General features: G+C 35.8%; 1 protein-coding gene across 1 annotated transcript in view; it reads left to right on the top strand.

Moving 5' to 3' along the window:
* Positions 1-10,130, top strand: part of FAM120B (family with sequence similarity 120B) — a 49,608-nt gene extending 39,478 nt beyond the window's left edge. Inside the window, exons 6-9 of the mRNA XM_009864414.1 lie at positions 207-413; positions 4,299-4,407; positions 5,642-5,752; positions 10,069-10,130. Of these exons, the coding sequence (XP_009862716.1) occupies positions 207-413; positions 4,299-4,407; positions 5,642-5,752; positions 10,069-10,130 (489 nt within the window). The remainder of the gene's footprint in view (positions 1-206; positions 414-4,298; positions 4,408-5,641; positions 5,753-10,068) is intronic.
* Positions 10,131-14,601: the final 4,471 nt, after the last annotated feature.

The raw sequence follows: 14,601 nt of genomic DNA, 5'->3' as shown, positions 1-14,601 counted from the left end.
AACTTTATTGAATAAAACTAGATACAGAATCATTTGATGAATTCTACTGTACAACAGAAGACCATCATTTTCACAGTTTTAGGACAGTTTATCATGTGCTGTGCTGTTCACATGATTATGTGTGATGGTAAGATTGCTTGTATTTCCCGATTTGTGAGGCCTGTCTTTTCTTTTTCTTTGTTTTGTGTTTGTGTCTGTGTTAATAGCTTGAGCAAGTGGATCCCAGAGCTGTACATCTCGGTGCTGTATTTGTTCGTGGCCTTACAACTTTACTCATGGCCAACAGTGCCTGTGGGTTTCCATTCAGAATGGATGATTTGATGCCTTGGAAAGTGTTTGACGGAAAACTTTTTCAAGAAAAGTACCAGCAGTCGCACCGAGGTTGCCCTTTGGAGGAGCTTTTGGAAGGCAATGTGAGTAATTACATCCTCTTACACAGTTCTTTATTCTTTGAAAAAGATTCCTGTCTATGTTTCTTGCTTTAATATTCATGTTGACACCGGTCTCCTTTCTTTGTACTTTTCCTCTCTTCCTTATTACTTTTTCATCCTTTCTGGCAAAAAGCCAACAACCCTAAGAAGGTAGAAGTATTGAGATTATGAAGGAAGCTATAATTTTACCTTCTATTACTCACAAAACAATATAAGGAAGTGACAAAATAGTTGTCAGTTTAAAAAAATGAAAATGCCTGTAATGTTTTTCTAGTACTAAGGTATTAATGAGATCTTTTTTCTGTAAGGTTTCTTGCGACATAGTAATAATGTCTTTAAATAAGCATATTTGGTATAATTTTTAAAGTATTTGAGTGATATTTTTGAAGGTATTAAGGAACCTAAAATTCGAGATGAACATTTGGTAAATTCAAAGAAGAGCTGTAAATCAGAGGAAGGTATATATCTAGGTGTTTTTTAGAATGTCACCAAGTTCTTGTACTTCTAAGTGCTTATTTGTTCTCAATCCCAGTTTTCAGAAGCTGGGGATTTGTACAATTTGCATGCTATATTACCAAGAAAACACTATAGCTTAAAACATGTCTGCCCAGGCAAGGGCAGGGAGATATCAGCAGAGCCTTGCTGAATATGGACTACATCTGGTGTGTTAGGGTGGCATCACATCTAGGCTTAAAGGTAGGATCTGCTAGAGTGGGTACAAGGCTGTTTAAATGCACTCCTGAAGCTTTGGACCAGACCAGCACAGAATATGTGAAGAGATGCTTGGGTAGATCTGCACACATCTGTGTAGGTAGCTCCTAAAACCTTTGATTAATGTGGCTCCTTTCTTGGTTGAACTGAAAATCCTGTATCATTTAATTGCTTTTGAAAATTTTACCTCTGGAATGGTTTTACCTGCTGTTATATATGTCACTTGAGATTAAAATAAATAAATGTGATTGCAGAGAAAAAAGCTTTCGGTTTTGAATTATTTTAATCTCCTCTATTCAATATCAGTTTTATAATTGATTTTCTGATTTTGTGTCCAATTACATACCATCCTGATCTGGAACGATGAGCGTAACATGGGTGGAACAGATGTGTTTTCAGCTTGGAAGAGGAGGATAATCCGTTCCATGTGGAACCAATCATACGATTGAGACTATAGCCTCTATCTAGATCCTGTGGTTCCCATTAATTGGTCCATTGACTTCAGTAGATTTTGGACTGGGCCAGTAGTTCATCCAGTTTTTCGTGTAGGACTTTTGCAGAACAATAGAGAGTCTAAAGAATTAATAGGAAAATATAACACTGCACAGATCTGTTTGAAATTGACACTTCTTTTCCATTTAGGTAGAATTCAAGTTAGTGACTAACTTTTACAGTATATATCTAAACCTGTACAAATTTATATTGGTTGAGAGGTATTTTTAAATGCATTGGGTAGTGTGCTTTATCTAGCATTTAAAAACCTTGATGTGGTCAGTTTAAAGTTCTATTTTAACCTATTTTAGAGGGAAGATGAAGGAAGATGCCTAGATCCCTAGAACAGAGTTGGAAATGTGCTTGATCAACTAAAATATCTAGGTTAATGTTTTTAAAAGCCTGAAACTCTAGTTTAAACAAACCCCAGATAAATTATTCTGTTGTGGGGAAAGAACAGTCTAGCCCTGTGCATTTTTAGAGTAGTTTAAATATCTTTTTCTTTTTTAAGTACTATTTCATGCTACATATATGGCAGAGACAGCTCCCAGACTAATAAAATAGCTTTCCAGCTTATCAGTTTGAGGTAGGAATCTGGTTTTGGGAGAATTACCAAGAGATGCCAGTGTAGCTGGGGACACTGGCCAGGCAGCAAGCATTGTGATTGTTTTTTCCTATCATTATACGTTCAACTTTAATAAATAAAACTGGTACTTAGTTCCTGGCAGAGCTTAATGTACCACTGGAAGCCAAGATCTTTCAGCAGTTGTTTGTTAACAATCTGCCATTGAGCACCATAAATCTAATCTGATGATAGCGACAGAATTGTATTCAGAAAAAAAAGTGATTCTACATGGGATGGTTTGTTATAGAAAAGATAAATAATAGGAAGAAGTTACTTTTTTTGGTGTTCAGTGTTTGTCTCCTAAGGTCCCTTCTCTATAATCGGGACAGTTACATTACTTCGGGGAGTTAAGGGCATCTCAGAGTCAGTGTTGGTTTGATTATGATGGGTTCAAATACAGTTAATAGGCTTACGAAAATTGCAGCAGAAATACAATCTTGGTTAAATATTTGCATGTATTTTCAACATTTTAGGGTTTACCTCCCACAAATTCTTGCACCAAAAGAAAAAAAAAGTAAAAATTAAATGCGGTTTATTTATTTGAGGGCAAGCTTTTGTATAGTTCAGCTCTTTGTAGCATAGCAGCTGTTAGAGATAAAAAATTGAGAGCTTCTGTTAAGAATCAAAAGTAGAGCCATCTTGCTTTTTTACAAAATATGCTAAGCTCATATTATGCCAGCTCTCCATTTTTTGTAACAGTAATCATATTAGTTTGTTTATCCACACAGAAAATTGGATATAATAGTCTCATAAAGCAATGAGGCAATGATATTATCACTTTATTAGCCTTTTTATTGTGCTTCTCACTAATGAGTGTGTTCGTGATCAATTTTTTTAAATTGAAACCAAATTACCTAATGGGGTCAGCGTAAGTGATATATTTTGTCCTTTTCTGATCATGCCTCTCATCCAACCTTCATAAGTACATTCTGAATTTATTCTTCCATTTATAAAAGGAAAGGTTTTTTTCCCATTAGTGAGTGTTCTTCACAAATTGTACTCAGTTTGTATGGAAAAAAAAAAAATCTCTGGGTTTTGCTTGAGGCTTTATGAAGGGGTTTGTTAGCTTAAAATATGTACTAGGAAAGACCACAGGAGGGTTCAAGAATTCAGACTCTACCTGTAATCCAAGAAGCATCTCTAGTTGCTGCAGTCTTGCCTCCTATTAGATTTTTGTCTTATCCTGTAATCCTCTCCCCTCTGTCCTGCTCTCCCTCCACCTTGATGCTTAAAAAATGGAATTATCATCTGTAAAAATCAGTTCAGTTTTATGAAAATTACGAATTGTGCTATTGCTCTAAAATCCATCTTTTCAATGCTCTTTTGAATGTGTTCTACTGCCCACATGCCCAGTACAAATCAATAAAAGGGAAAAAATTGTAAGATCTGACACTTAGTCAAAGCTTATTGAAATCAGTGAAAGTTAAGGACATACTACATCTCTTAGTGTTGCGTCTTTAAATAGCTTCAGCTTGTCCTTTTGACAGTAGAATTTTTCATCACACCACAAGGTAAATATTTCTATTTAACTCACCCATTTCTCTTTGGACTTGGTTATATTTTATCAGTCAGGAGTTGGGGCTGTTGTATTACTATTGTGGTAAGTTTTGTTTCTAATGTATGATATTAAGATACTTTGATTTTCACTGTTTTCCATTAGCTCATCAGTCCTTATCTGGAGACTTTAACCATCTCTGCATGAGGTATTGCTCACAGAAGTCTAGTTAAAGTATAACTACAGGTGCAAGGTCATGAAATATGAAAGCAAGTGATTTTACAGAGATGAGCAGGCAAGAAAACCAAAATTCACTGTGAAGAGGAAAACATTCCTTCACACCCCTATTCACTCTTCCAAGGATCCACTTTATATATGCAATGTTTGAACCTTGTTTTGTGAAAAAATGTGATCCAGATCTACCACCTTCGTATATGTGTGAGTGTGGGCTGAGAAAATTCTAGTTGTTGTGTATGTGATTTATTTATGCTACACCTGAAGCGAGAAAAGCAGAACAGTCATTGATTTTTAACCTTGTCTGCAGGAGTCTTTGTATGCACCCTTCCACAATCTGAAGTCTTTCATTTGCAAGGTTTGCATGGTGAAGAAAAGAACAATACAGAGCAGACCAAGAGGGAATGAATTTATCACAGGTTGGTATTGTGTTACTTTTCTCAATAAAGGCAGCATATTGATAAGCTCGATTATCTTTCAAGAGCAGCAGCATTTACATAGGCAGCCCATTAAGATAAGTAAATTATAAGGTCTTTCTCCAAGAAAACAAAGGAGACATCTAAGAAAATATTTCCAGATTTTAGGAATTCATTTGAATTTGATTTCTCATGTTTGGATAAAATAATATTTCCATCTAGCTACATAGTTAGTGAGATATATGCAGTAAATAAAATATTCAGTACCGAAACACCACTTCTGTTTACTCAGTGACAGGAATTAGATGACTCAGAGGTTTTTTTAATTCCTTTCCCTCAGGGGAGCTATTTTAACATTGATAGTTGAAGGTCTGAGTGAGGCATTGAAAAGAGAATACTCCTTACTGGACTGACTGATGTAACTGAAAATACAAGAAAGCTTTTGGGCAACCTGGATAATGGAGTTTTTTTGCCTAAGCTCTTGCTTTTTTCCCTCCATCTTTGTGGCTTTGCTTATTAAAGACATTTGTTTTCCCCACCTGATTTGCCTAACTTTCAGAGCTAAAAAAAACACAAAGGTTTTCAGCATCGTTAACAGATCAGCCTGAATGTTGTGGCTTTTGAAGCTTCAAAATAATTTACACTGAATCTCACTGTTTATGCTGATATTATGTTTATTATCTGCTTAACACCTGGTCAGTTATAATGTCTGTAAGGATAAGAATTACCCCTTCAGAATTCCTTGAGCCAATTGCAATAGGCAGAATGATTTTCTGCTAGTTCAGTACTTTTCGTATGTGATAGTAACGTTTCTGGTGTGGTACTACACCATCCTGGTGCAGGTGTATCTGTTGGTGATTTATGATACCAGACCTTCTTAGCATCTGCTATTGCTTGTGAGCTGTACTTAACCTTTTTAATTATGATTTGTGATTGCAGTTTGGACAGAGATTTCTGTTTTGTTTTAATGACTGCAGTCTCCAAATCTATGTCATAGAATTTTGATCTGGTTCTAAATAACTTGTTAACAGCTTGTAATCATGACATGCATAGATGGAGATGAGGACAAGAACCATGCTTATTAGGCTAACTTTAATTTGGAAAAATTGTAATTGTGCAAAATTGCTTTGGCATAAAACTAACAAATATTGTTTCCCAAAAAAGAATATGCTGTTTCTCTTCTTCTGCATTTAATTTTACATACGGTCAAAGTTGCATAGTAAATACTGTTTTTCAGGGATGCAGCAAAGACAATTTAATCCCAGATTCCAACAAAGACGCAGAAGTTTTGTTCCTCCATATCATAACCAGATGAGGGGGTTCCTGTGGAGAAATCCTCAACCACAAGGTAAAAAATGTGTGCACGTGTGTGTATTTGGAATCATCTCTATGAACAATATATAACAGCTCTGTGTCTATATGCAGTTACACTGTGGCCACAGCAGTCAGTAGCAAAACTCTTATCAGTTATAGTTATGTACCCCATTAGCAAAAACTAACCCTGTGAGGTGAGATTGAGTGTAGCATTATAATGTGGAGTCGTCTTTTACTTACTGTGTTCTGGAAAAAAAGCTTTCCTATGGTATTTAAACTTTTCATGCGTGGTCTCAGCTGAACTGTGTTTAAAACTGCAACAACTCTAAAACAACTTGGCACAGCTGCACAGAAAGTTCTGTCTGAAGTCTTTAGCTGCAGATCTCAGTTCATACTTCAACAAAACACTTAAGCATATGAATAAAGTTAAACACATTCTTAGATATTTTCTAGATCAAGGTCTCAGCTTCCAGATCATTGCTTGAGTAACACAAATGGAAATTCTGTCTTTTCTTGGCATTTATCTTAAGTTATTCACCAGTCGCACTTCTTGAACAGAACAGATATTTATTTCATTGAAGCATCATTTTAAATAACACTGTTGAGCTAACATTTCAGTTTTACTTCCTTATTATTATGAGTTAAAGCATATACACATAGATTAAAGAAAATAAACAAAGTGTCTAAGAAAGATCCGTTATTTTATTATGTCTGCAGACCCTGCATTTCTTCTGTGTTTCCACATGAGGTTTTTGAAGAAGACTGATGGTGTGATTAGGGTGGATAAATAGTAAATAAATACAGTGAAGTGTTTAATGTGTTTCAGGTGCCACCATTGTATGCTTAAGAGTGAGATACTATCATTTTATAAACAGATGAGATTGTTTGATCGTGTATGTGAAATGTAAACTTAAAATATAGTATGTGTGCTGACCATGAGCAGAACCAAAACTGGTCATTTTTATTATGACTGTCTCAAGAGGCCTGCTATTCAGGGGTCAGGTCATCTCTGTGCAGCTCCAGAGATCTTACAACTATATGTATGCCACAAAATATGTTCCACAGTAGCTGTGCTGAACAGTGTTAGAAATGTGTTTCTGTGGCCTTATTATAACATCTCTGCACTAGTCCTATTTACTGCCCTCAGGATACTCTTAAAACATGATCCCGTAAGTGCAGTGGGAAATATATATACGTCCTTACAGAAGAGCCCTGCAATATTTTAGAGCTCCTTTGAAACTGGTCTGCCAAGATGAATGATTTTGACAAAGTTTCTTCTTCTTAAGTTTACTAATATTAAGACAGGTGTTTGGGTTGTTTCATTACCTAGCTATTGTCTCTGCTGTATGTGTATGTTTCACCAAAGAGAGAAAAAAAAAAAAGAGGAAAAAAAAAGTGGCGATTTTGTGTTCTGTGATAGCTTACATGATTAAACCTAGTAATATTAGTGATACCTGTCTATCACATCTTTTAGGGAAGTTGTGGATGCCTCATCCCTGGCAGTGTTCAAGGCCAGGCTGGATGGGGCTTTGAGCAACCTGGTCTAGTGGCAGATGTTCCTGGCATGGTGGGGGGATTGAAACTAGATGATCTTTAAGGTCCCTTCCAGCCCAAACCATTCTGTGATTCTGTGATGATTCCATGATTCCTGTGGTATACTGTTATGGTTCCTACTGTTGCATATTATATATAAATCATTGGATTAAATGCATTATAGAGTAATGGAACAGTAACCACGGGACCCATATATTCTTTTGTGTCAGGAGCATACCCAGTGATTAGGCAGCCTTTGCTTTCTCTTATCAGTTAATGCTTAAGAACTCCATGGCAATGTCTCAATTTCAGCAGTGGAGGTAAGAGTGCCTCCACTCAGAAAGCATAAATCGAAGAAACGCTGGTTTTTCTCTGAGATGATGGTTTGAATCCCCTCAGGCAGAACAAGAATGGAATTTAGGCATCCCTCATTTTGTGGTGAATAGTACCCACTGATCTCTTGTAATTAACATCTCGTCCTCTAACTGTATTTTGAGAGAAGGGAATTCAGCTGTGGGGGTCTTTTGATTTTTGGTGGGAGGGAGTGTTTTATTTTGATTTTATTTAGCATTTTAAGTTCTCTTCATAAATTTCTTGGTTGTGTGCTACAAATGGTGAGTGCATCCCTGTAATTCAGATCAGGACATCTAAGCTTCACAGAGAGCAGATTTTTCCGCAGCGTTTCTTGTTTATTAATTTAATATGCTGCCTTTTGTTCGTTCTGTTCTGAGTGTCTGTCTATTCTGATGCTTGTTAAACATGTCATAGATATCTAATTTAAAGCTTCTGTTATTGCAATATAAAACTTTTCACTGCAGCAGTTAGTAATTTATGTGCTTTAAGAGTCTTGCCTGAGGTAGCATAGATGTCTGTAATAAATTGTGACTTTATGAATTCTAGGTTTGTGGCTGAAACACCACACCACATGCCACATAGCTATTGCTAGACAAAACTTCATTAATTAACAGTTAAGACCACTAATATGTTATTTTGAAATCACATTATTACCTCAATCTACAAATAGCTAAAAATAAACTGAGCTCTAAGAGCGATGGAAATCACTGCTATCATGTGTCTTTGTCACTCTCTTCAGCAGTCAAACTGATAAACACTGAGATTGTTTGTCATAGTATTCAAATTACCACCTAGATCTAAGTCAACATACAAAAGACAGATATACTTCAATAGTTATATTTTAAAATTTCAGTGATTTGAACAATGATTCTTGTACCAGTCTTTGAAAACCAGTCTGAAAAGTGAGCTGAAGATTGGGGAAGGAGAGAGATGAGAAAGTGTCTATGGGACTGGCTGTAACAGCTACATGAATGGCTGAAATCAAGGATACCCTAATATAGTAGGGATTGGCAAAGATATAGAATTTGTGCTGGTCATAAGGTGAACATCAGAACTCTCTGGATGATGGACCCAGGGGAGGGATGAGGACATAATGAGTAAGAGCTGTCAGAGAGCTAGAAGTCATGGATAATTTCAGCTCTCAGTCATGTACCACCAGAATCATAAACGGTGAAAAGGGAAAATAGTGAAGCATTTTGACGATTTCATGCTAGCATTTAGAAGTTGTTGGCTTTAGAGGTTGTCTATATTCTGCTTAAGAAAATTATATTCTCTCCACAAAAAATTGGTTGGCTTTCTTTGTTTCCATCCACCTTTGCCTTGTTTTTCCTCCATCTCTTTATTGGAAAAGAAGAGAAAAAGGGAAATGGTCAGCTTTTGTTTTTTAAAGAATTCCACACAGAAAATATCACATTTTCAGAAGTTGTTTATTTTTCTTTAAAAACAGTGTCTTGGAGAAAAGCTTTTATGAACAATTCAAAGCAGTTTTACAGGGGAAAGGAAAGATGAGTGTCAAGGAAAGATATAGAAAAAATAGCATTGTTGGGAGGTATGTATCACTCAAGAGAAACTCTTGTCCAAGACAAAGTGGAATTATTTAGAGTCCCTTTTCTTCATGGAATGTAATTACAGCAGAAACATACATTCAATTCGGTCTTGCCAAACTGTAAGCCATGTAGCTGAACATAATACAGCTACACTGAGGGATCTCAGTTGGTAGCAAGTTTTCATTTGCTAGGCATAAAACTAACAAATGTTGTTTCCCAAAAGAAAATGTGCTGTCTCTCTTTTTCTGCATTTGTTCTTATACATGGTCAAAGTTGCCTAGCAAATACTGTTTTTCAGGGACACTACAAAGACAGTTTAATCCCAGGTTCTATTTTTGTTTGCTAGGTGTTTAATCAAGGCTTCCACATGTGTGTTGCATACTCTGTGTTCAAACATGTTTCTGATTAATATGATTTTGATAAAACCATAATGTAGGTGGGACTTGGTAGAACTTTGTTGCTTTAAAATAAGATTTCTTTTACAGTTTGGGTGCTACTTTGCTTGTAGGAATCTGTAACTAAAACAGTATTGTACACAGGCACAATTAAACAGTATGAAAATGTTTACTAATATAGTTAATATAGTTTACTAATATAGTCTGGTTCTAAATAGTGTATTTTCTTTTCCTGAATTTACACAGTCTGATATATGCATCACACTGTATATCTGTACAATTCACTATCTGAACCCATTAATTGGTCTAGATTTAAAAGTTACAATGGCCCAAGAGCCTGAAGAACAGCATTGCCACCATGGATTTCAGCCATAATTATACATCAACTGGACAGGGATATGTTATTATTTTCAAAATATGTATAAATGTAACTTTTCTTGCAAACTATCTGAAGAAGCTCTTGTTTTCCTGCTTCAATATTAATAAAAAAAAAAACATAATTCCTTTCCTGTTCCCTCCAGGTAGAGAATATGGATTGGGACATCAAGGCCAAAGAAGAAGATTTCAGCTTCCTCCTCGGTAAAGAATACATACATGCAGGTAACAAACTGAGATGATGGGATAGTTACCATTGAGATAATGTGACTATGGAGAAAATCACTCATTGCTGAAGCTGTTCACCTTGGTAATCACTTGTCAGTCTAAGCTTGCTATGAGAGTGGAGTCACTAAAACTTAAGTTAAAGGTACCAGCTGGAGCAGAGTAGCATTCTAGTATAGCACCATTGTTTTCTCCATTTGACACTGGAAAGTCTGAAGTGTTTTTACATCATCATTAGATATTTCTGACTGCAAGTTTTAAGACTTACACCGCAAGTCTTGCATATTTTTAATATAATTGTGTGTGTGTGTGTGTGTGTGTGTTACGAGAATTTGCTCATCATGAACGTGGTATATCCATGCTGAACTGTGGTTTGTGTCTTAATTGTGGGTTACTCCATTGTTATTGAGACCTGTTGAAAAGTTTGAAACATGACATCACTGGTGTAAACATCATCTCTCAGTGAAACAGAATGACCTTCCTGGTAAATGCAGCATTTTCTTGAAAGAGACAAAATTTGCTATTACTTTGACACTTGAGTTCAGCAACTTTTTCTCTTTGTCTCAACTGACTGTGTGGAGTGAACCACATCACTGCTGGGGAGAGAAAAAAAATCTGTCATGCTTTACTTGTATAATAAATACTTACGAGAACTTATTTTGTCCCGTCCAGAATTCTAATTTAAACAACTTATCTTCGGAATTATTTTTTTTTAATGATGAATTTCACTTTGTAATTCAATTTCAGTGGTATATGTATTTCCTTAATTGTAAATTTAATTAATTTTAAAGAGTACATATAAATAGTACTAAAGAAATGTAAAATAACAGAGCACGTGCAATTTTAACAGCACCGTAGAATCATATATTGGTAAATTGGTACCACCAAAGCCCCTCTTTAAGTCATTACTTGTGTTTTTAAGCAGCTGTTTTAGAGATTAGACTTTCTTATGTCTTCTGTTTGCATACCCATTAAATTAAAAACAATCAGAGGTACTTCACTTAATTACCATCTTCAGGTGTCACCAGTTAGGGCTGGGCTGCAGCTAAAGGGATGAAAAATGTTCTCTGTTAACCCCTTTCCCATCCCTAGAAGGTAAAGGGAAAGGGAATAAGGGAGAGAGACTTACAGATTGGAGAAAGAACAAAACAGCTTTAATGAAACAGAAACAATAGAAAGAAAAGCTAAATAATATTAAGAAAATAATGAAATATATACAGATACATATACAAACCCAGTATTGAAACTCAGTGAGTCACCACTGATGCTGTGGAAGAAGCACTGGAGAAGTCTCAGGCTGAACTCAGCAGCAGATGGGAACTGGGTTCAGGATCGCACGGATTGGGATCGAAGGTGGAAGAATGGACAGAGTCCTTCTCCAATGCCAGCCACTGAAGAAGAAGGCTCAGCCCTTCTGATCCCTCAGCTTTATGCTGAACATGATGCACATGGAATGGAATATTCTGTTGTCAGTTTAGGTCACTTGTTCTGTCTGCTCTTCCCTGCAAGTCCAACCTTTTTATTTGCAGCCCTTTTTCTTACGACACTCGTAACATGGCACACAAGATTTAGCTCTATAGGAGCACGTATAAGCAAAACCCTTTCTGCATACCAGTCCTTCACAGTAGCTATAAACATCAGGCATTCTAGAAGCAGACACTGAGAAAACACACTGTTAACTTCAGAAAGGGCAGCCTCTTAGACTTAGCTGAAACGTAAAATCACTGAGTGGCAAATCAATTCTATTCTAGCTTAAACTAGGACATTACAATAACAAAAAACTCAGGTAGTTATGTAGAAATCCCATTTTAAATCACAAAATGTAAAAATTGTACCAGAGGAAAAAAAGGTCAACAAGACGTAAGTCACATAGAACGTGAGTGAGACACTTAAAATTGTGTTTATCTCTTTATTCTTTATCTCTGCATCTCAACCTAACTGAAAATTGTCTCCATACATGTAATCTTGAACAGTTCCATACTTTCCTTAGGTTTCTAGTAATCTTTGAATGGGGTTGGCTCAAGCAGATATATATGGAACCGATGGACTTTCATCTGTTTATGTGGTTTAGAATCAGAGTATCTTTAGTTTTGTACTTCAGCATTTTCAGTACATGAAGTTATATGAAAATCTTCTCATAGGGGAGGTATATGAGGAAAGAAAAGTTAAAGTCTGATGCTCTGTTCCTACTCTCAAAAGAAGACTGAGCAGCAGAAAAAGAAGACATCCAAAGATAGAGGCAAAATGTTAAGAGCAAGTTTTGAAATCTGATACAGTTTGCAGATCTTCATAAGAGCATGTTTAGTTATTGAGGATGATGACTATTCCAAGCTGTGAAGTCAGTGGTGATGCACATGGACAAAACTGCATTTACAGAAAGAACTGTGGGCTTAATGTTTATCATGTTGCAATATCCACTCTTTGGGATAATTTTTCTTTTTTGTTTTGAATAATATTGATTAATATCATGTTAGTGTAATTCTCATAATCATCTTTCTAGATTTTACGGATACAGAAACTGTGTCTTAGTCTTACGCTTCTTATTGTATTACTGCCAGGAATATGCATTTTTATAACCATTTAAAAATTAAATTTATATCTCATGACCCTAGGTAACAGAGAGTAGCAGACACTGTAAAGCTTAATGCTTGCATTAAGGCTTGCAGAACTTAAGATTCAAAACTTAAGTGCTGATCTGGATAATTAATACATTGATCATTAAATCCAGAATGCATCACTATGGTAATTTAATCATCTGCATAATACAGATCCCAAAATCTTACCCCGTAACAGGTTGTAAATTCTAAAATTGTTCCAGTGTTAATGTTCATTTGTCTAATTTGACTCCTTGCACTTGTTTGTCTTTTAGATCACCCAGGTGACCCTACTCATTATTGGAAGTGGATGAAATTGGATAAAAGAGCAAGATGCATTTTTATGGAATGCCGTATGCTGAAGATCATAAAAACTTCATCAGTGTTTAAAAAATAGTAGTGAGAAGGCTCTGATCTGGAATTTGTCATGCCTAATTTTCAGTTTCAATTTATATACTTTTTTTCTAGCCTATACCTTAGAGAATTAAATTATGGAATGTTGTGAAACAATTATTATGTAACTTGGATTCTCAAGGTTAGGTTGGACACAGCTCTGAGAAACCTGGTCTAGTTAAAGATGTCCCTTCTCACTGCAGGGGCATTGGACTAGATGACCTTTAAGGGTCCCTTCCAGCCCAACCCGTTCTATGATTCTGCAAATTTAGATTCCAGATAGTTACGAAAAGTGATCATTCAAAAATTATATCTAAAATGTAGAGGCCATTCTTAGGTGTCCAAGAAGGCTGCAAAAATTTAGTGAATTCATCTGGTCCTATTGTGAAAACTGTTGTCTCTTTTGTTAAACCTTTATGCTATATGAGGCTGAAAATGCCCAGTCTTGGACAAATAAGGGTACTTCTAAAACCAAAAGCATAGTTCTTTTCTGGAATACATAGAATTCTCATCCGTATGTAGCAAGTCATTTATGCCAGACTTTACATCTCTCCTTAGCCTCAAGGTAAATGTGTCAGTGTAAGCCTCTGGCCAGTATTATTTTGGAGAAAATTCTAAATCCAGGAGAAGCTAACAGGCATTTTGAATATATTGGGGCTTTTTCTGTTTAGTTGTCGGCTATTTTTTTTTTCTTCTAAGTGGCAGCTCTTTGAAGCTCACAGAGTGATTTTTTTCTCCTTGTTGGCATCATTGGTGCATCTTCTGCAGATATTAGTGGGACTATGATTTCACTCTGTACTGATAAAGTGGTCCCAAGAGATCTAAGTGAATGGATGGAGTACAGGTAGGGCAATCAGGTACCTCCTATGTTAATTTTCAATTCATCCAACAGATTTTATTACTGCTTTGGACAAATATGTACTTTTAAGATAGTACATAAGTATACTTGAAATTAAATGTGTTTAGAAATGTTTAGCATGAGGAAAAAGCATTATTTTTATATTCTAAAAAGATTTCACTCTAATTTTTAAATCTATTTTCAGGAGAAGTACTGTAGCTGTAGTTGTCCAAACTTATAGTTCTACAAACAACTTGCACTTATCTTTATGGTGCAATGACTACCAATTTAATCTCTGTTGGTTTTAGTCCATTATTGTTCATTTAATGTTGTTTCTTAGGCCTTGTGCAGGTAACTCCTTTGAGTCAACCGTCAGTGGAACTTAGTACCTGCTTAGTACACATGTTATGTCAAAGTCAGGTGTACCTAATTCAATATTATTAGTTCCTCATATATTTTTCTCTTTGTAACCCAATAAATTTGTTCTTTCGTACTCTGCATATAGCAACAGTCCAGCTAAACAAATACATTGGAGCAAAAAGATTTCTAGTGCTATTAAAAGTTTGAACAGACAGAATTTTTACACAAGACAATGTCTGATTTGCATTCCAGGGTTCCTGTCATGATAG

Source organism: Apaloderma vittatum, unplaced genomic scaffold (genome assembly GCF_000703405.1).
Source record: "Apaloderma vittatum isolate BGI_N311 unplaced genomic scaffold, ASM70340v1 scaffold5612, whole genome shotgun sequence".
Lineage (NCBI taxonomy): Eukaryota > Metazoa > Chordata > Aves > Trogoniformes > Trogonidae > Apaloderma > Apaloderma vittatum.
The sequence above is the reverse complement of the archived record's forward strand: the minus strand, read 5'-3'. Positions and strand labels throughout refer to the sequence as shown.